Raw genomic sequence first — 22,111 nt, 5'->3', positions numbered from 1 at the left:
GAGGTAATTGGGTTCAAGGTGCTGTTGAGTAAATCTGGGTCACATTTATCAGGTTTGACTGCTCCTCGTGAGCACACCAGACTGCTCTGAATTAAAGGGAGCGCTTCCCCGGCTTTTAATGGGAAGCTGAAATTCCAGCCATTGATTCCCATTGCATCGGCGTTCCTGATTCAGATCAAAAGGTTTCCAGTAGTGGGAGGAGACTAGTTTTTGCTTTTAACAAGCAAGCGAGCTCTTCTTTTTCTTCTTCTTTTAACTTAATCTTTCTACTCCTGTCCAGTCTTCCGGTTTGTTTAAAGTTAACATGTTTTCAACAACATTAAAGTGGCTAATGATTATTCTCCACCCCTGTGGTTATTAGCCGAGCTGTTCATCCAGTTCTTGCATCAGATAACAAACTCCAGTGATTGGCTGCTTTTACTGACAGAGGCAACCTTCATATCCCTTGCCGCATGGGAATGGAGAGGCTGCAGAATAATCCAGCAAAACAGCTGTTGAAAGATTTGTGCGCTGGCTGGAGGATTTAGTTTTCCTAGGAAGGGTGGACTTTTAAGATGCTGGTAGGGAGAGATTAGAGTATATCTGGTGAAAGGAATAAATAACCTGTGCAGTTGAAGGCCTGGTTCTTCCAGATGTTTTGGACCACGCTTCTCATCATCCCTGACCATTGGCCTTGATAGCTGGGGCTGATGGGAGTTGTAGTCCAAAAAATACATTGAGTTTGCCAGATTGGGGAAGGCTGAGTGCTCTGTCTGTTTCCATTATCACGTTTGCAAGTGTGAAAAGCAAATCCATTATGTACCTCATTAAGCTTCACAAAATCAAAACACTTCGGGCCTGTGGGAATGCATATATCCACGCTGTGTCTCGCTGTGACCTGCTTGGTTAGAGAAATTGTCTACAGTGGTTTGTCATTTGGGACCCGGCGGCTGTTATCGCTGGAAATGCTTTGCAATATAAAAATATATTCTTTCTTTGTTTAGCCGAAGCCATTGCAAAAGATAAAATACCTCAAACAGAATAAAATACATTCCACAGTTAAAATAATTATTAAAACCAAGTGTTTTGTCAGATAAGGGTTTGCTTCCCTGAAGAATTTAAACTTTCCATCCCTACAAACTTTCTCTTTAAAATTGTCGCTCAAGACAAAACAGGCCACTTTTCAGAGGTGTAGGTGGACCTGTCCCCAAACTGAAAGTTAAATATCCAATTGATCTCCCTATTGGGAGATTCAAATCTTTGAACAAGGCTGCTCTTAAGTCCTTGTGGATTGGGCAAAACCGGTGAGTAGCAGGGTAAATATTCTACATGGGCAAGCTTTCTATTCATAAGGGATCCAACAGGAGCAACCTGCAGCAATGGCAGGGGGCATAGACTGGAGCCACAGAGCTGTAAAGGCTGTTTTCCATTTGTGATGCTAGTTAGTACGGGTGAGGAGTCTGAATGGGCAGTTTGGAATGCTAAGAGGCACATTCGGACGGGCGGACAGAAGTGCGATCAGCACAAAAATCATGCTTTAGAATGGAAGAAAAGCTCGTGGTGTTGCTATTAGTACATCTAGCCCTTAACAACTTGGGACCAATTTACCTATTAGATCGCCTTAACCTACATGTAGCCACTCCACTGCTTCATTCTGCGGAATTGGCACTGCTGTAGGTGCCACATAATACCTGTTCCACATTGGTAAGAAATCAAATCATTTTGTGTGGCAGTACCTACACTTGGGAACTTCCTGCCTATTGAGATCAAGCAGGCAGCTTCTCTGCACTCTTTGTTGGCGCCTGCTAAAATCTTTCTTGTTTAGACGACCCTGGCCAAACGTTTAGAAAGCTGGAGTAATTTTAATCTGTTTTTGTACTGTAACTTTTGAATGTTTCAAAGCATGGCTGTAAACTCTTATTGTTTTGTCTTTTCATAAAACATTTTAAGGGTTGTTGTTTTTTGTTGCAACCGAGCGATGTCTGATAAATCAGTGATGTGTTCCCTCTCTCCCTGCTTCACCCTTAGGGCATCAGGGTAGGGTACTGGCGGAGGTATGGGGGCAGCGCATCGCCCCTGGCACCATCAGCGAGGGGGGTACCTTTGTGGCTGCCCCTCCGACACGCGACACGCCCCCGTGGGCGCCATGCCCCCAGGACATGCGGCACACCCCATGGGGCAGCATACCACGCCCCCAGGACGCGCGCCACACCCCACGGGGTGCACGATAACGACACCCCCGCCTGCTCTCCGCCCCTGGTGCTGGAGCATGCAGCTTAGCCACTGGGGTAGGGGACAGAAAAAAGTTTGCATTTAATGCCCCACCCCCTTCCTTCTGGCCCCACCCACCAGTGGCATGTGGCCCCCAGAATATTGCCCAGAAGGAAATCTGGCCCTTAAAAAATGGTTCCTCCCTCCTCTCTTCAGCAAAGAGGGGGGCAATCAGTAGTGGCCTGGAAGTGGCTCTAGAGGCCTTCCACTTCCCTCTGGCGGCAACACTGATAATCCTCTTCTCATGTCCTCTTGGCCAGGACGACATAATAGACGACGTAGACAGCTTCCTGGCTGCTGCTGAGACGCTCAAAGAGAGAGGCGCCTACAAGATTTTTGTCATGGCCACCCACGGCCTCCTTTCCTCGGATGCCCCCCGGTTGATAGAGGAGTCTGCAATCGACGAGGTAAGCAAGCAGAATGGGCTCGTTTTTCCCAAAATGGCAGCGTGTGTCTACGGATGCTAATTTTGCAAACTGGATGAGCCGTAGATCGAGAGGGTCTGACTTAGATTCTGTAGCCACAAAGCTCCTAAAACTACCCGTATTTTTTATCCTGGGAACAGTGTGTGTAGGACTTTCGCGTTTAGTGTGGGATGAGGCACTTGAGACAACAGCTCTTGGCTCAAAATGACAGTGTGATGGGATCTTGCAGGGAGCTTCCAAAGCTGGGGGCCTTAGAAAAAACTGCTGACATTTGCCTTGCGCAAGTGAGGTGGTGATTTGGAGGGGGGGAAGGGCATTTTTGTGCCCCTCTGAAAATGGCAGAATATAGCATTTTAAAGCCAATTTACACACACACAGAGCAAAAAAGGAGCACCAAGGCAACTTAAAAACCACCAATAAAAGCATACTGATAGAACCAGCCGAGATCTACAGATTATTGTGAGCCGCCCTGAGGTCTACGGATGAAGGGCTGTATAATAAGTACAGTGGTACCTCGGGTTAAGTACTGAATTCGTTCTGGAGGTCCGTACTTAACCTGAAACTGTACTTAACCTGAAGCACCACTTTAGCTAATGGGGCCTCCTGCTGCTGCTGCGCTGCCAAAGCCCGATTTCTGTTCTCATCCTGAAGGAAAGTTCTTAACCTGAAGCTCTATTTCTGGGTAAGTGGAGTTTGTAACCTGAAGCGTATGTAACCCAAGGTACCACTGTAATGACAAGAACAATGGGAATGTTGGGGAACCTACTGGAAATAAACGCCATCGGGGTCTAGCAAAGCCACCAGTCTTTTTTCCAGAGACCTGAAAAAAACCCAGTTTTTTGAAACAGTCTAAATAAGCATTTCCTCACCTGCCTCCAGCCATGATGCTGTTCCTTGCTGGGCCTTCAGGTGTTCTGCAGCAAGCACAATCTGTGGCTTCACAGACCTGCCTGGAGGTGTGTGTGCCTAGGCCCTGGCTGCAGATTCAGCAGCTGCTCCCCTGTTCAGACTTCTGATACTTGCACCCTGCCCTTAAAGGTCAGCGCCTAGTTAACCTTTGGAACGTGCTGCCACAGGTAGAAGAAGAAAAAACTACAAGAAAGAAGATTCCACCTAAACATTAGGAAGAACTTCCTGACAGTAAGAGCTGTTCGACAGTGGAATTTGCTGCCAAGGAGTGTGGTGGAGTCTCCTTCTTTGGAGGTCTTTAAGCAGAGGCTTGACAAACCATATGTCAGGAGTGCTCTGATGGTGTTTCCTGCTTGGCAGGGGGTTGGACTCGATGGCCCTTGTGGTCTCTTCCAACTCTAGGATTCTATGATTCTATAAGTGGCGGCTACCATCTTGGATGGCTTCAAAAGAGCATTAAGAGCATTAATTGCTAAAAACTGGGGAAAAAACCACCTGTGCCAACAAAAAAGGAATGGCAAGACAAACTGTTACAGTATATTGAACTGGGTAGATTAACAGTGGCAATTAGAGATCACACTAGACGAGAGTTTCAAAAAGCATGGGGGAAATGCAGAGAATACTTCACAAAACTGCCCTAAAATACATACCTGGGGCTTGTTTCGATTAATGTCTGCAGGAGACTTTGTGGATATTTAACCTATAATTAGAAAAATCTTAAGAATTATTCATAAAGGAAACAACTTATAAGAAGTTAATAAGGAGGCCAGCTACAGGTTAAAGGAAGTCTTTTATTTGGTTGTTTGTATTGTTGTGTGTTATGCTCAATGTATGTTATGTTCACGCTTAATGAGAGTGGGTTTCTGTATTGGGGGGGCGGTTATGTTATGTTGTAAATAAAATTCCAATATTTATTTTATTTTTTTTTAAAAAAAGGCATTCGGACAAATTCCTGGAGGATAAGGGGTATTGTGGCTTGTAGCCAGGATTGCTGTGCTTTCCCTCCACAGCCAAGAGGTAGCAATGCTTCTGAATACCAGCTGCTGCAAGCCGAAGGAGGAAGAGATGTTCTTGCGCTTGGATCCTACTTGTGGGTTTTCCACGGGCATCTAGTTGGCAACTCTGAGAACAGGGTGCTGGACTAGATGGGCCAGGGAGTCTGATCCTAGCAGGCTGCTCAGATCAGATGGAGCCAGAAGGAAGCCATTAAGTCCTACAAGAGCCCCAAGACATAGGTCTGGCTGAGTGTGGCTGCTGTGAGGTCACAGTGACTGAGAAGGGGATTTGAACACAGGTCACCCTGGTCCAAGTCTATTCAGCATCTCACATGGTCTCTCTGGCCCCTCCTCTTCCTTCCTTACTCCCAACACTATTCTTATAGTCTTTTATATATACCTCCTGTTTTAATAATTTTTAGCTTTCCAAAATGTCCTGCAGATTATATATATATAAAATTTCTATACTGCTTTATATGTTTAATAAAAATCTCAAAGCGGTTTACAGCATATTAAATCAATAAATCCATAAAACATTAGCTGGGCGATGTTCCTCACGAGGAGCCTCTTCAGTAGGGCTGGTGAGTGTGGGCCTTGCCTCCTAGGCCAGGCGGAAAGGGCCTTGCAGGGAGCGGCCTTCACACTCACAGCCGGGCAATGTTCCTCCAGCCTCATCATTTTAAATGACTGTACGTATGCTGGTCTATGACCATAATAAAGATTTGATTTGATTTGATTGACTCCCAACACGAAGCAAAATGGGATCAGCTGCAAAACTTTCCTGTTTCTAATTTTAAATCCAGTACTAAAAAGGTAAAGGTAAAGGACTCCTGGACAGTTAAGTCCAGTCAAAGGTGACTGGGGTTGCTGCGCTCATCTCACTTTCAGGCCGAGGGAGCCGGCGTTTGTCCACAGACAGCTTTCTGGGTCATGTGGCTAGCATGACTAAACTGCTTCTGGCGCAACGGAACACAGTGACGGAAACCAGAGCGCACGGAAATGCTGTTTACCTTCCTGCTCCAGTGGTACCCATTTATCTGCTTGCACTGGTGTGCTTTTGAAGTGCCAGCAACAAGCTACAAGGAACCCTCTCTTTTGCAGCTTTGTTTAGAAGTGATCCCAAGGTGTTTGTGGCTGCGACTCTTCCTGCCACCTTCTTAATTTCCACCCCCCCTCACTCTCTTTGCCTCTCTTCCCAGGTTGTGGTCACCAACACAATTCCTCACGAGATCCAAAAGCTCCAGTGTCCCAAAATTAAGACTGTGGACATCAGCATGATCCTTTCGGAGGCCATCCGCAGAATCCACAACGGGGAGTCCATGTCGTACCTTTTCAGGAATATAGGCCTGGATGACTGACTGGTACCTTGGAAGGCTTGGAGGAGGAGAAGAGGGAAAATATTTTCAGGGGCCAAACTGGACATCTACACAGAAAACCGAGCTGTGAAGCATCGTGGCTTAAACTTTGTCCTTCAATGGAACCCACTTTGTTTAGTTATTACCCTTCCCCATGACTTAAATTTAGTAGATGAAATTTCCAGAACTTTTTTCTTCTTTTTTTGCAAAAAGACTTTTACTGGAAAAAAGAACAAAAATCTAGTCTCTGTTACATTTAGCTGCACTGTTGGTTAAGGACACGGTCCTTTTTGAGAAGTTCTTGAGCCTCCTTGAAATGCATTGGGAGCTGTGCAGGAGAGCACCCTGCGTCTCTTGAGGGTTTGGGTGACCAGGGGGCCCAACTGCGTTGTTTTGAAAGAGAAGCCCTATCCCCCTGGGCAGTGACTCCCCAGGCTTGGGATTCTCCTGGTGAGAGACCTGCAGGGCCTGTTTCCCATAGAACAGGTTATCCTTGTTTGCCTGTAAGCGAAAACTGTAGCCTTGCACCCTGTGGGAGTCAGAGGACACGGAAATGGCAGTCGTGGGCTGGAACAACATGCTCAGTTTCCTGCCTCTCCTGGTCATTTCAATGAGGTTCGCACAGGAGAACTTCCTGGGAGATGGAGCTCTAAGGGTACAAATTCACACGCACACACACACACGCACCTCTACCTTGGAGAAAAGGGTCACGGCTCCTACGTGTTCACATTCCTTTCCTCCCCGAATCAGCTTGCTTGCAAGTGCTTTGAAGGGTTAATTACATATGATTCTTTTATCTCTCTTTTTTAATATATAAAAAAGCTACTGTATAAAGTTCGCATCTGACAAGCCAAAACAGAAAAAAAAAGTTGTACTGTTGTACGCAGTTCAGTGACATTTTTTGTAGAAGTGCTTTTATAGGAAAAGCATATGGAGTATGCACTGGTATTTATTTTCTGCAATGAGAAGAATAAATGACTTTGTTTTTGTGTGAGCTTCTTAGGAAAGATTTGTTCGGCGGTTGTGCTCTTTTTGTCAGCGGAACAATATTCCGGGTGATGAGTGTATGCGTGCTGGCAGCTTCCTGCGCTCCTTCAGTCTCCCCACTCTCCAAAAAAAAGAGCTTGGTTTGACGTTTTTGCAAGACTTTCCCCACCTTTCAAAAGGGCAGCAGTTGGCTTCAGTGGGCTTTATCTCACCCTTCTGGAATCTCTTTAGCCTTGCTTGCAAACTTCCATTCCCACCCCTCCTAATGCGCTGTTCAACTGGGCACTCTGCAGAAACAAACCTCCTTAAACCAGCTCACACATGAGCAACATTGATGTGCGAAATCTCCACCTCAACAGTGTCAGGTTGGAATTTGATATCTCTTCAGCTGCCCCTGCGTTGAATGCAGAACAGGCTTCAGGAACAGCGTTCCTGGGTTAGGCTTTAACGGAAGCTGCTCATTAAACAATGCCGCTAGCTAACGAAAAGGCTGACACATTAACAAAAGAGTGTCAATGTTTAGGAGGAAGGGCGGACAAGCTGGCCTGTGAGGGGACAGACATTTGAAGGGAGAATTGCACAAAAATGTCAAGGTGCAAGTTCTGCCGAGCAGGGACCTGTGGAGCGGGGGGGGGGGGGGAGGTAGGATGGGGAGAAACTTGATTCAGTTAGCATTCAAAACAATGCAAGAACTGAAACACAGCTATCCTTCAACATTTGCCCTTCTCTGAATTTTGCAGCGCAGTTCACCAGCCAAAATATGCTTAAAAACCCACATTTTAGTGAATGTGTCCTACAAAAATGCTATATATCACATGAAATTGCTTTGTGTGCATCGGGGAAAATTGCATGCCAAAATGCATACTAGGAGTAATTTGACCTAGAATGGTGGTGAGTTTCATGAGGGCATTTATTTTTTTGCTTTAAAAAAAAAGTCACAGATGTGCTAAAGACTGAGCTTAAGACTGGAAAAATTAGAAACTGAAAATGACAAGATCCACCCACCCCTGGCCAGTCATGGATGGGTCAAATACCTTTAGCTGAATAGTCCTGTTGGTTTCACGTTGGATTTACCATATTTTTCGCCCTATAGGGCGCACCAGCCCATAGGACGTACCTAATTTTTTTGGGGGGGGGAATATTCCCCCCCCCAGGCACGGGGCTGGGGCCAGGGAAGCCCGAGCTACCGCAGCCCCCAGAACAGGCAGCTCTCCGCAAGCTGTGGGAGCCCGGCGCTGGGCTCCCAAGCTTGTGGAGAGCTGCGCAAAGCTAAGCCTGGGCGCACTGCGCCTCCCCGCTGTCCCCCAAGCTTGTGGGGCTGGCAGCAGGGAGAAGCGGGCTTCTCCCCGCCGCCTGCCTCCAAACCAGGTCGGGGGACAGCGGCAAGGCGCGCATTTGCCCCATAGGACGCACATACATTTCCCCTTCATTTTTGGAGGGGAAAAAGTGCGTCCTATAGGGCAAAAAATACGGTATGTGAAGGAGACCCCTGACCCCTCCAGTGTTTCCCATCATCCCAACGTAACCGAGAAAGCGTCACTGTTTTGCACTGGCAGAGTTTGGCTGTGGCAGTGGCCTTAGAGGAATCAGAGATTTTTTTTTAGTTCTGCAGGGGCACATGGCTCAGAAGGGCGCACCTTATCATTTTGAAGAATGATCCTAAAACACCTGCGTGTGAGCAGGTCGTGCAGCCCCGGGGTCCCTCAATAATGGGGGGCAAAGGTGGGGTGTGTGTCCTGAGCCATGCACATTGGTTTTGGGTTTTTTGCAACGTCCACATGACTTGGTCGAAACAAAAATGCCAGCCAGCGTTCAAATTTGCAAATTTAGCGCCCCCCCCCCCCGTAGCTCTGATTAACCCTCAGTTCATTCGTATCCGCTGAGAAAGGGGGCAGACTCTGCCCCAGGGCCAAGGCAACTCACCCACATGTACTGCTTCTCGAATCACGAACGGCCTACCCCCAGGCTGTTTAATGATCAATTCCTTGACTCTTGAAAGCAGCTGGCCTCTCTCTCTTTGTTCCTGGATCCAGGCGCGATGTCTACGGAAGACTTTCCTGCGGCTGAAATGCCCACTCCTTCGCCCCACTTCAGCGTTACTGATGTGATCGTCGTCGTGGCGTATTTCCTTTTGAATTTGGCAGTGGGGATATGGGTAAGGTGGGCAAATCTTTAATCGGTTTAACGGCCCGATCGACTATGCAATGGCTTCAGTTGACCAATGGGACTGAGTATTCGGGGATGCCAGCTTTTTAAAAGAAGCAGTTTGGATTCTGCTGCCTGGGCACAGAACATGCTCAGCCGTATTGGGCTGCTTTCTCTCCCCCCCTTAGTTCCCCCGCCACAAGAATATGTTTGTTGTTGTTGTTTAGTCCTGTCCGACTCTTCGTGACCCCCTGGACCAGAGCACGCCAGGCACTCCTGTCTTCCACTGCCTCCTGCAGTTTGGTCCAACTCATGCTGGTAGCTTCGAGAACACTGTCCCACCATCTCATCCTCTGTCGTCCCCTTCTCCTTGTGGTCTCCATCTTTCCCAACATCAGGGTCTTTTCCAGGGAGTCTTCTCTTCTCATGAGGTGGCCAAAGTATTGGGGCCTCAACTTCAGGATCTGTCCTTCCAGTGAGCACTCAGGGCTGATTTCCTTCAGAATGGAGAGGTTTGATCTTCTTGCAGTCCATGGGACTCTCAAGAGTCTCCTCCAGCACCATAATTCAAAAGCATCAATTCTTCAGCGATCAGCCTTCTTCATGGTCCAGCTCTCACTTCCATACATCACTACTGGGAAAACCATAGCTTTAACTATACGGACCTTTGTCGACAAGGTGGAGGCTCTGCTTTTTAAGATCCTGTCTAGGTTTGTCATTGCTTTCCTCCCAAGAAGCAGGCGTCTTTTAATTTCGTGGCTGCTGTCACCATCTGCAGTGATCATGGAGCCCAAGAAAGTAAAATCTCTCACTGCCTCCATTTCTTCCCCTTATTTCTGCAAATCTAGATGCTCTGCTAAACCGGCTGATATCTCCCTGTTGACCTAACTGGTGCCATTTTGACTGAGTGCTCACGCCTGAATGTCAGAAATTAGAGGGAATATTATTATGGTTATTATTACCCATCCTGTCTCTAAAAATAAAGTAAGATTCTAGTCCTCATGGTTTTGAATAAAGGGTGAAATTAAACAGGAATCTGCTTTTACACCGAGGCAGAACATTGGTCCATCTAGCTGGGTGGTGTTTGCAACAGATTCTAACAATCTTTTGCCGAGGTTTTGAGCCCCAGGCATAGGTGGCTAAATCCGGCCCTCTAAGCCCCCTCTCAGCTGGCTGCACCTCTGCTTTGCACCTTCCTTTGGTGTCTGTCTCGAAAATGTCTGCCTGCAATAATTATTATCTTTCTGAATCAGAATTTTGTTTATTGCCTGCACCCAGAGGTCCCAGGGTGGGTCAAAGCAATTTAAAACACAACTTTTTAGGAACCAGCTGCAGCTTGCAAAGAGTTCCATCTTCAATCCATGGCATCTAGGGCTAGGAATGCATCCCCCGCCCACTCTGAATTCCCGGAGAGCTGCTGCCAGTCAGTGTTAACAATATAGAGTTAGATGTGCCAATGTTCCGACTAGGCGTGGGGCTGCTTCCTATGTTCAAAACGAGAAGAGGGTGGGTCTGAAAAGTACACAGCCCAACTGTGAAAGACCAGGGAAAAGAGACGTATCTTCAGAGTATGATGCGAACCATATAGGGAAGTTGTTGAACTACAACTCCCATCATCCCTAGCTAGCAAGGCCAGAGCTCAGGGATGATGGGAGTTGTAGTCCAACAACATCTGGGGACCCACAGGTTGAGAACCAATGCTCTATAGGGAAGGAGGTGGTCTTTCTGATATTTGGGGGCTATATTGTGGGGCAGGAGGAAATCTCTGTCCGGTTTCCACGCTCTCGGCACAGTTTGTCTGTCACTCATCCCCTGCTTAGTCATCTTTTTGCCTGTTCAGTCTTCCTGCAGGGCAAACAGAAACACTTTAAGTGGATACTTCCTGGCTGGGAGGAACATAGCCTGGTGGCCGGTAAGTAGATGCAACTGCCTGTTTGATTCTGGGGCTCCACAAGGTTTCATCCAAGCCTCACAGAGGGCGGTGACTTACATGCATTGTTGGAAAAAGAACAAGTGTCATCCTCCCCCCCCCCCAAAAAAAATAGGGCAGAAGAACATGCAGATCTGCATAAAATTTGCACATGCTAATTTATATTTCTAGATGTATGTTTAGAAAGTCACTTTCGTGCAAAGCAGACCCACTGGAAATAATAGCTCTAAATGACTCACGTGCATTAATTTCAGTGGGTCTACTCAGAGTAGGACTACCGCCGGGTACAAGCCAACTAGGTAAAGGTACCCCTGACCATTAGGTCCAGTCACGGATGACTCTGGGGTTGCGCGCTCATCTCGCTCTATAGGCTGAGGGAGCCGGCGTTTGTCTGCAGACAGCTTCCGAGTCATGTGGCCAGCATGACTAAGCCGCTTCTGGCGAACCAGAGCAGTGCACGGAAACGCCATTTACCTTCCCGCTGGAGCGGTACCTATTTATCTACTTGCACTTTGATGTGCTTTCGAACTGCTAGGTGGGCGGGAGCTGGGACTGAGCAACGGGAGCTCACTCTGTTGCGGGGATTCGAACCGCTGACCTTCCGATCGGCAAGTCCTAGGCTCTGTGGTTTAGACCACAGCGCCACCCGTGTCTCACAAGCCAACTGCTGCAGTAGTAATGCCAATACCATGCAGTGGTTAGTTGGAGTGTTGGACTGGGACCTGAGAGACCAGGGTTAAAATCCCCACTTGGCTGTGGGCCAGTTCCTGCCTCTCGGCCTAACCTACCTACAAGGTTGTTGTGGGGGATTAAATGAGAATGGGAAGAGTTGGAAGGGACCACAAGGGTCGTACATACCAACCGGCTGCGGTGCAGGAATCGAACCCACGACCCGAAGATGAAGAGTCTAATGCTTTACCAACTGAGAGATCCTTGGAGGACAAAAAGTGGTATATAAATACAGTGATACCTCTGGTTACATACTTAAATCGTTCCGGAGGTCTGTTCTTAACCTGAAACTGTTCTTAACCTGAAGCACCACTTTAGCTAATGGGGCCTCCTCCTGCTGCTGTGCCACCGGAGCACGATTTCTGTCCTCATCCTGAAGCAAAGTTCTTAACCTGAAGCACTATTTCTGGGTTAGCGGAGTCTGTAACCTGAAGCGTGTGTAACCTGAAGTGTATGTAACCTGAGGTATCACTACAATAAATGAATGGACCAGGTGACCTGTGTGTCTGCTCAGGCAGGGCCATTTTTACCTGGTGGTGCAAATTCTGGGGGGTGCCCAGCGTCTGCCGTTGAAGCCGCCTAAGCTCTTACCTATCTACCTGTTATGAAATAATAAATAATTTTGATCAAGCTAGAAAAACAAAATACATATATACCTAGGTATTACCGAAATGTATACCTACTGTTTCACTAAAGGACTTTCGAATTTGTGCGCTCATTTACCAAAGACGTGCTGCGCCAGCGCCGCCACTTGTCATTCACAGCGACGACGCTTGTCAGACTCAACGACGGCACTTGTCATTCTCAACGGCGCCATGCATGCGAAATTAACTAAATTTGGGGGCGCTGGACAGATCTTTGCATCCCGGTGGCGCATATGCGAAAGACGGCCCTGCGCTCAGTCCAAACTCTTCTCTGTCCTCTTTCTTTCCGGCACCCACTTAGAACATTTTTGTTTCACAAGCCTATCGAGAAGATACACGAGTTTTCATTTTAGCTACTGCTGCTTTGGGAGATACGTATAAATACCTGATTTTAAACTCTTTCCAATCGATAATTTTAATGCTTTATTGTTATTTTCCGTAATTTGCTTAGGGTATTTGCAGTTCGTTTTGGTATAATAATAATAATAATAATAATAATAATAATAATAATAATAATAATATTACTATTGGCTGCTTTTGGCCTGCAGATCGGTGCCTCGCTCTTTGCCAGCAGCGAAGGATCGAGCCTTTTCATTGGACTGGCCGGCACAGCCGCCGCAGGAGGGGTAGCAGTGGCCGGCTTTGAATGGAACGTGAGTAGTGCCGGATTTACGTATGAGCTAAACAAGCTATCACTTAGGGCCCCACTCTCTTGGGGGCCCCCAAAAAATTTAAAGGGGAAAAAAACACCCTGGATGTACATTTCCAAAATATAAGATAAAAAGCAAATAAAATAAAACCTACAGACAGTTAGAGCTTAATAATTATTTCACTATTAATATACTTCTTAATTGTGTTTCACTATTAAAATACTACCGGTGTTGAATAAACTGGAATCGACCAATTCTATGAAGACTTACGGGATGCGGGTGGCGCTGTGGGTTAAACCACAGAGCCTAGGGCTTGCCCATCATAAGGTCAGCGGTTCGAATCCCCGCAACGGGGTGAGCTCCCATTGCTCGGTCCCTGCTCCTGCCAACCTAGCAGTTCGAAAGCACGTCAAAGTGCAAGTAGATAAATAGGTACCGCTCCGGCAGGAAGGTAAACGGTGTTTCTGTGCGCTGCTCTGGTTCTCCAGAAGCGGCTTAGTCATGCTGGCCACATGACCCGGAAGCTGTACGCCGGCTCCCACGGCCAGTAAAGCGAGATGAGCACCGCAGCCCCAGAGTCAGTCACGACTGGACCTAATGGTCAGGGGTCCCTTTACCTTTACCTTTATGAAGACTTACAACACCTTCTAGAAATGACACCAAAGAAGGATGTTCTTCTCATTATAGGGGATTGGAATGCTAAAGTAGGGAGTCGAGATAAAAGGAACAACTGGATGGTTGAACCACTTTGGAAATTTCAGCTAATTATGTCTGAAGCACAAATCCCTTTTCTTTTACACATATGCACCAATGTGTAGGGCCACACTTAAGTGTTTTTATATCTCTTTCCAGGCCACCTTTGTGCTTCTGGCTTTGGCCTGGGTGTTTGTTCCAGTCTACATCTCTTCAGGGGTAAGTTGGGAGCTGGGTTTGGTCTCATCCTTTGGTGTGTGGCCTTCTGCACCGCAAACAGCTTCTTTTTACGACCTCTCCCGCACTAATTCAGTGCTGCCAACCCAGGCGGTTGAGGCTCACGGCCTTCTCTGTACTTGGCAATTCAAATAATAATAATAAATATCTTGCAAGGCTCCTGGGTGAAAAGCCACCACAATTTATTTTAACATGATTCTAATTCTGTCTTTTACGTTGCCGTAACCTGCCCCGGGACTGTCAGATAATAACCGGCGCGACTCCCCAGTGAGGCAGGTTTTCCACATTTCTGCAAGAGTTTGTCACCATGAAAATTCACCCGTGTTTTAGTGCAAATTCCTTTTTGGTTATACAATCCAATTGGAAAATTGGAAAAGGTTGTGGAAGGTGGATATCAATTTCACAGCTTGTTATACGAAAAAAGAGAACATGATTTTACTGCTGGTACCTCACTCTGGAAAAATCGGCTAAGATTTACAAAAAGCAGTCAAACTTATGCTGGAGATGTAAGGGAGGTGGGAACCTTTTATCACACATGGTGGGGATGTAAAATTGTAAGGAAATTTTGGAACGAGGTATATGAGGAGCTGAAAAAACTATTCAAGATTTCGTTTGCCAAAAAGCCAGAGGCTTTTTTGTTAGGCCTAATATCAAATGACATTCCCAGAGATAAGAAAAATGTATTCCTTTACCCAACATCTGCCCCCCCCCCACTAATATAGGCATTCTTATCCACACTTTTCGCTAAGGCGTACTTTTTTGTACACATTATTTGGCTGGAGAATTGCAGAACAAAATTCGGAGAAGTGCAAATTATGCTGTGTTTTGGTTTGCATGCAAAGTGAAAATTGGGCTAGGCTCACGTTAAAATCTGAATGGAGCTGGAATTTCTCCTACCCGAATTATAACACTGGCGTCTAATTCTTTCCCTTCCTTTCCCTTCCTCCGATCAGATTGTCACCATGCCAGAATACCTCCAGAAGCGTTTTGGTGGGGAGAGAATCCGGATATATCTTTCATCCCTGTCTCTCCTGCTTTCCATCTTCACCAAGATATCGGTGAGTGGCTGCTAGCCAGGAAATAATGCCTCTCAAATATGGCGGGGTGGGGGCAAAAATATAAATAAAACCAATAAATGAAGTAGAAAACCGTTCTGGGGTGTTTAAACCTCTCTGCCCTGCCCAGCCCCCGAGGCAGACGCCAATTACCCGATGCAAAATTGGGGACAGGGCAATAACCTCCTCTATCTAGCAAATCCGCACAGATCTGCTGAGGAAGTGGGGGGGGGGGAGGGTGTGTGGAATGTGGGGGGGCACCCCTGGCTTGCATCCCTCCAAAAAAGTTTGTTTGAGGGTCATTGCGGCCCCTGGGGAAAAAAAAGAGATTAGCCTCCTGTGTAAAGCATGAGACTCTTAATCTCAGGGTTTTGGGTTGGAGAGCCAACTTTGGGCAGAAGTTTTCTGCATTGCAAGGGGTTGGACTAGAGGGCCTTGTGGGCCTTCAAACTCTGTGATTCTGTGGTTTGAAATTACCGTATTTTTTGCTCTGTAAGACTCACTTTTTCCCTCCTAAAAAGTAAGGGGAAATGTGTGTGCGTCTTATGGAGCGAATGCAGGCTGTGCAGCTATCACAGAAGCCAGAACAGCAAGAGGGATTGCTGCTTTCACTGCGCAGAATATTCTCAGAATATTTTTTTCTTGTTTTACTTCCCCAATAACTAGGTGCATCTTGTGGTCTGGTGCATCTTATAGAGAGAAAAATACGGTATATTTAATTGATTACTGTTTTGATGTGTGTTTGGACGCTGCTTTTGGAATAGCGTCTTTTTAGAAAGCAGGCTAGGAAACTTAGACTAAAAAATAAAATAAACATGGATCCCAGATGTCCATATTGCAAGGTAGAGAAATGACCTCTGCCTGTGACCTTCCCCAATTGGTCACTGGGGCCTAATCTGACCAACCTATCACAGATAATGGTTCAGGTGTCATACAGCTCTCTCCTCAGCAGGAGGCGCTGTTGGTCAAGTTGCTGTTCCAACCCAGAGCTTCCTGTGGCCTCCTGTTTTCTTTTGCTGAATATTATTCTGCCTCCGTCTGTTTGACACCGGCACACCCTTGCTTGTTTCCCAGAAAAGCCTTTGGGCAACAGATCTGTGCTCCAAGAGGAGGCTTAAATATACGAAGCACGATCCAGCTGAAATTAAGCCCTTTTACATCCCATCGAGTTAAGGGTTGAAGTGCACGCTTAACTTTCCTTGTCGAAACCAGTGGGAATTAAACGAGCGTAATGTTTCTTTATAGGCCAATTTTAAAGGCAATAAACTTCAGCTGAGTCATGTTGTTATGGGGACAATTATTGCAGTTTGGAATAAGTATATATAATGAATGACCTTATTATCTTGTATAATATGGTACAAGGAGGGGAGGTTGATTAATGGCTACTGGCGCGTGATGGTTTTTTCGAACCTCCAGCCTCAGAGGCAGTCTACCTCGGAATCCCACTTAATAGATTGGATGAGGAAAGAGATTCAGCCGGTGGACTTAGATCCTTACCTCCCCTCCCACTCCCAAGGGGCCAGCTTTGAAAGCTGGTTAGTGCCGTTTACCTGCTAGTAATATGACATTACAGTGAAGTCATGTGACCCGTTTCCCTTTACCTATGCAGTTTGAAATCTAATCGCACTGTGCTTTGCTAGCGCTGACGATCAGTTGGTCATTGGCAGGGCTTGGGGAAGTGGCCAGGCTTTCCAGGTGTCGATGAACAGCTGATTGACAGCACCTCCTTGCGGCCAGCTTAATGGTGTAGATAGGAAATGCCACTGTGGAGATTTTTTGGACCAAACTGGGGAGAAGAATTTACGGTGTAAGAAGGTCACAGCAAGAGGTTCTGAGGGACACAGCAGGTCTAATTAATTAGTTGTAAAGTGGCTAAGCGTCTTGATCACACCGCATCTAATAAGGTACTTCCTGGGAGGAAGTGTTTAATTGGGAAGAGGAAGGCTAATTAGATTACTGAGTAGATCTGAATGGAGAACCAGGTTCTCAACAACCAGGTTGGTTCCCTAAGTGGACACAGGGCCCAGTCCAAGGACTGAATCGTCCTTGTCTGGTAATAGCATTTGTCACCTCTGTGTAGCTCTTGCTCAGGAGTCAGAATAAATGTGGGCATACCAAAAGCTTGCATATCTAAGCTAACAGCCCGAATGGCTTATTTAAAAATTATTATTATTATTAGTAGTAGTAGTAGTAGTAGTATGTTTCTGCGTTCCTCAATCTTGGCTCCAGGCCAAATTGGCAAAGCAGTGTAAAAGGTTGTGACCAGATGAATCCTTGTTTATTTATTACAGTGGTACCTCGGGTTACAGACGCTTCAGGTTACAGACTCCGCTAACCCAGAAATAATACCTCGGGTTAAGAACTTTGCTTCAGGATGAGAACAGAAATCGCGCGGAAGCGGGAGGTCCCATTAGCTAAAGTGGTGCCTCAGGTTAAGAACAGTTTCAGGTTAAGAACAGACCTCCAGAACGAATTAAGTTCTTAACCCGAGGTACCACTGTATTACATTTATATAGCACATTTGTCTTCCAAGGATCTCAAGGTGGTGTACATAGTTCTCCTCCTCCTCATTTTATCCTCACGACACAACCCTGTGAAGCAGGTCATGCTAAGAGATGGCGACTGCCCCATGGTCACTCAGTGAGCTTCATGGCTGGGTGGGTATTTGAACCCTGATCTCCCAGGTCCTGGTCCAACACTCTAACCCAGGCACCCCCAAACTCGGCCTTCCAGATGTTTTGGGACTACAACTCCCATCATCCCTGACCACTGGTCCTGTTAGCTAGAGATGATGGGTGTTGTAGTCCCAAAACACCTGGAGGTCCGAGTTTGGGGCTGCCTGCCCTAACCATTAAGCCACATTGGCTCTTGTGTGAGAGGTGTGGCCTGGAGGGGAAGTGACCGAGGAGAGGTGGAGCCTGGGGAGAAATATAAGTACAAAGTGTAGAGGCCAATGAAGGTCATATTTGGCCCCTGGCCCTGAGTTTCCATAGGGACGCGAGTGGCACTGTGGGTTAAACCACAGAGCCTAGGACTTGCCGATCGGAAGGTCAGTGGTTCGAATCCCCGCGACGGGGTGAGCTCCCGTTGCTTGGTCCCTGCTCCTGCCAACCTAGCAGTTCGAAAGCACGTCAAAGTGCAAGTAGATAAATAGGAACCGCTCCGACGGGAAGGTAAACGGTGTTTCCGTGCGCTGCTCTGGTTCGTCAGAAGCGGCTTAGTCATGCTGGCCACATGACATGGAAGCTGTACGCCGGCTCCCTCGGCCAATAAAGCGAGATGAGCACCGCAACCCCAGAGTCGGTCACGACTGGACCTAACAGTCAGGGGTCCCTTTACCTTTACCTGAGTCCCCCCCCCCCCTGTTTAATGTGTGAAACAACACATTTAAAAAAGCTCTGAACTATCCACCTTCATCCCTTTGCTGCTGTGGATTCTTGCAAGGCACATTCAAACTTCTGTTGTCATCTTGGGCTCCCCCGTCACACCTAGGTGTGACTTCCAGACTCCCGTCCATTGTTATCCCCACGCCCCTGGTTGGCCCTGCCTGGGATCTTTCTCGGTTCCCCAAAAGGACATGCCGTCTTGCGGCCGCCTTGCAAAGGCTGGTCCCTATTCTTTAATTGCATTGCAACAGCTCCCTGAGTCACTCCCTATTCAGCCGCGGAGTGACTGGTCCGGTCCGGGAGATTAAGCGAGCATCTCACCCCCTTCACGGGAGATTTGGATAATCTTTGTTGACAGCGACTTATTGAGATGAATGTCTGCAGACACGCGGGATGGTGTGAAGAGGTGGGGCAATTTATTCAGGCCAGGTATTTTGCTGACGGTAAGCACCTGCAGAGGTCGGGTGTTTAGGAGGCAGCTGGGAGAAATGGACCCAAGCCAACGGGAGAGGCTTTTCCAAGCATGGAGACGGTCAGGGTTAATAGAGGGACGAGATGTTCCTTTGGGTACCCTGATCCCTGTACAGCAGGGAAGGGGGACCTGTGGCTGTCCAAATATTGTTGGACTCCAGTTTTAAAATGCCCCATCGATAGGGTTAGGTCATGTCGGGAGCTTCCCAGATCCTGAGCATACCCTCCATCATTTCTCCGATGAAAATAGAGACACCCTGTTCCATAATCATAATCATATTTATACCCTGCCCATCTGACTGGGTTGCCCCAGCCACTCTGGGTGGCTTCCAACATATATAACAACCTATTAAACATTAAAAAAAACCTTCCCTATACAGGGCTGCCTTCAAATGTCTTCTAAAAGTTGTATAGTTATTTATCTCCTTGGCTCAGGGGTCGCATAACTCCGTACCCTCCAACATTTATCTGATGTAAATAGGGACATTCTAAGGGAAAGCGGGGGATGCGGGTAGCGCTGTGGGTTAAACCACAGAGCCTAGGACTTGCCGATCAGAAGGTTGGCGTTTGAATCCCCCCGACGAGGTGAGCTCCCTTTGTCGGTCCCTGCTCCTGCCAACCTAGCAGTTTGAATGCATGTCAAAGTGCAAGTAGATAAATAGGTACCACTCTGGTGGGAAGGGAAACAGCATTTCCGTGCGCTGGTCTGGTTCGCCAGAAGCAGCTTAGTCATGCTGACCAAGTGAGCTGGAAGCTGTACACCGGCTCCCTTGGCCATAAAGCAAGATGAGCGCCGCAACCCCAGAGTCGGCCACAACTGGAGCTAATGGTCAGGGGTCCCTTTACCTTTACTTTTACCTTTAAAGGAAAGCAGGATATTCTGGGATCATATCAGAAACTGGGACGCCTTCTGTAAATCTGGGATTGTCCCTGGAAAATAAGGACATTTGAAGGGTCTGAGTTTTCAGGGCCCAGACCTGGGAGAAACCCCCAGGGAAGTCATGGGGAGGGAGACAGGCGCTGGCCGAAGGGTTAACCAAGTGAGCTTCATGGCTGAGTGGGGATGTGAACCCTGGTCTCTCCCAGGCCCTATTCCAACACCACTCAGCCTCGCTTATAGAGTGGCAGAGCTGGAAAGTTTTTACTATTATCCCGATAAGACAGGGAATTGGAACACTGCGTGCTTTGTTTTAAAAGTCTTCCTTTGGAGCAGTTCAAAGATAACTTTCTTGGAAAGGAAGGGTAAAAATCTCACCCCACCTTAGAAGTCTTGCTTCTGCTGCCAGCCCCAAATAAGTGTAAGGTTTTCACTGACGAACGCAAGCAACTGATGTTCCTCCTCCCGGGAGCTGTTGAGACGGACTTCAAAGGCTTTTTATAGCTGCTGTTTTTCTGTTATGAATGGGTCAGGCCTGCTTCTTCTTCTCCCCCTAGATTTATTTTCGAAACGAAACTGTTGTGCTGAGAAGCCATCTTAACAAGCTCCCTTGCCTGTCCGCCCCTGCCGAACTATACGAGAGGAAGCTGGAGGGGCCGTGTTTTGGTATTCCAAGAAGAGGAATGATGATGGTTTCTTTAATGGGATGCAGATGGCTGCCAACACCTTAAACATCCTCCGCCCTCTCTAAGTAATTATGAAAGCTTTGCTTTCACCTGCCATTGCAGCTTGCCAAATTTGACTCTTGTCAAGCAGGGGGAAAAGGCGAGATGAGAGGGATGTCTCAGGGAATAGAGACCCCCTGGTCCTCCAGAGATTGAGGGATTCCAGTTCCCATCAGACCCAGCTAGCATGGAAAATGGCCTGGGACAATGGGAGTTGTAGTCTAGCAATTCCGGGAGGGCTGCCTGAGGCAGCTGGGCTTTCAGCAAAACAGGGGAGAATGGGACTTCTGCTTCGCATCTCTCCCGTCTGGTGAAATGGCATACTTAGGAACGATCCATGATCACTGCAGATCCATGGGCTCCACGATCACTGCAGATGGTGACAGCAGTCACGAAATTGAAAGACGCCTGCTTCTTGGGAGAAAAGCAATGACAAACCTAGACAGCATCTTAAAAAGCAGAGACATCACCTTGCCGACAAAGGTCTGTATAGTTAAAGCCATGGTTTTCCCAGTAGTGATGTATGGAAGTGAGAGCTGGACCATAAAGAAGGCTGATCGCTGAAGAATTGATGCTTTTGAATTATGGTGCTGGAGGAGACTCTTGAGAGTCCCATGGACTGCGAGAAGATCAAACGTATCCATTCTGAAGGAAATAAGCCCTGAGTGCTCACTGGAAGGACAGATCCTGAAGCTGAGGCTCCAATACTTTGGCCACCTCATGAGAAGAGAAGACTCCCTGGAAAAGACCCTGATGGAGGGAAAGATGGAGGGCACAAGGAGAAGGGGACGACAGAGGGCGAGATGGTTGGACAGTGTTCTCGAAGCTACAAACATGAGTTTGATCAAACTGCGGGAGGCAGTGGAAGACAGGAGTGCCTGGCGTGCTCTGGTCCATGGGGTCACGAAGAGTCGGACATGACTTAACGACTAAAAGACAACAAAAGGAACGATCCTGAGTGTGGCATGGTAACCCCGGTGACCAAAGTGGTCAGTAGGGTCTCCACATGGTCCCTTGAAGCTCTTGGATATCTGTCTCCACAAGTCTCTGCTCAACAATTGATTTGGCGCCCTTTTGGTCCACAGTGAAGCTGAACCTCCATGTGCAGGGGCAGTCTTGCTCTGAATAACAGCTGTTTGGAGGGGTGGGGGAAGAAACAGTGACAGAGGAAGGCTGCTGCTCTGCTTCTGCCTCATCTGTGGATTGCCTGGAAGGACCTGGCTCCTGCCCCACCCCTGGACCTTTGGTCTAATCCAGCTGTTGTTTTCTGAAATGAAGCAATGGCTCTCACACACAGGAAACTATATGCAACACTGGCAAGCATGCTTTAATATGGCGTTGGAGAGGGTCACATGACTTGCTTTGGCCAATGCAGAGGCTTTCTCGCCAGCCTCCCTGCAGCTGCCTCCTCTGGCCACTTGGTGGCAGGCTCACAGCGGCTCTTGAACCCTGGGCTGGAGCGGCGCTAGACTCTGGCGCCACCGCAGAGCTCTGGCCGAAAGGAGAACTGCAGGGTTGTGTACCTCTCGGACCGCAGCAGCTTATGGGATCAGGCTTGGTTCGGTTCCCCGGTAAAAGTCAGGTTGCTCCCTGACTTAAGCAACAAGTCTCCTCTGCAGCTGCTGTTGAAGGCTGCAGGACTCCTTGT

General features: G+C 47.6%; 3 protein-coding genes across 6 annotated transcripts in view; 2 read left to right on the top strand and 1 right to left on the bottom strand.

Moving 5' to 3' along the window:
• Nucleotides 1-6,923, top strand: part of PRPSAP2 (phosphoribosyl pyrophosphate synthetase associated protein 2) — a 33,405-nt gene extending 26,482 nt beyond the window's left edge. For all 4 annotated transcript variants that reach the window (XM_083711742.1, XM_083711743.1, XM_083711741.1 and 1 more), the window contains exons 11-12: nt 2,511-2,657; nt 5,779-6,923. In XM_083711742.1, coding sequence (XP_083567868.1) covers nt 2,511-2,657; nt 5,779-5,937 — 306 coding nt within the window. In that variant the 3' untranslated portion in view covers nt 5,938-6,923. The remainder of the gene's footprint in view (nt 1-2,510; nt 2,658-5,778) is intronic.
• SHMT1 (serine hydroxymethyltransferase 1) overlaps nt 1-22,111 on the bottom strand; it is a 343,621-nt gene that overhangs the window by 61,462 nt on the left and 260,048 nt on the right. The window lies entirely within an intron of this gene.
• The window catches only part of SLC5A10 (solute carrier family 5 member 10), a 101,081-nt gene continuing 87,491 nt past the window's right edge, over nt 8,522-22,111 (top strand). Inside the window, exons 1-5 of the mRNA XM_083711923.1 lie at nt 8,522-9,076; nt 10,907-10,978; nt 12,918-13,022; nt 13,872-13,931; nt 14,903-15,007. Of these exons, the coding sequence (XP_083568049.1) occupies nt 8,960-9,076; nt 10,907-10,978; nt 12,918-13,022; nt 13,872-13,931; nt 14,903-15,007 (459 nt within the window). The 5' untranslated portion in view covers nt 8,522-8,959. The remainder of the gene's footprint in view (nt 9,077-10,906; nt 10,979-12,917; nt 13,023-13,871; nt 13,932-14,902; nt 15,008-22,111) is intronic.

This window comes from Podarcis gaigeae, assembly GCF_964106915.1.
Source record: "Podarcis gaigeae genome assembly, chromosome: 14".
NCBI classification, from domain to species: domain Eukaryota; kingdom Metazoa; phylum Chordata; class Lepidosauria; order Squamata; family Lacertidae; genus Podarcis; species Podarcis gaigeae.
Note: the sequence above shows the minus strand (reverse complement) of the source record. Positions and strands in the feature narration are given on the sequence as shown.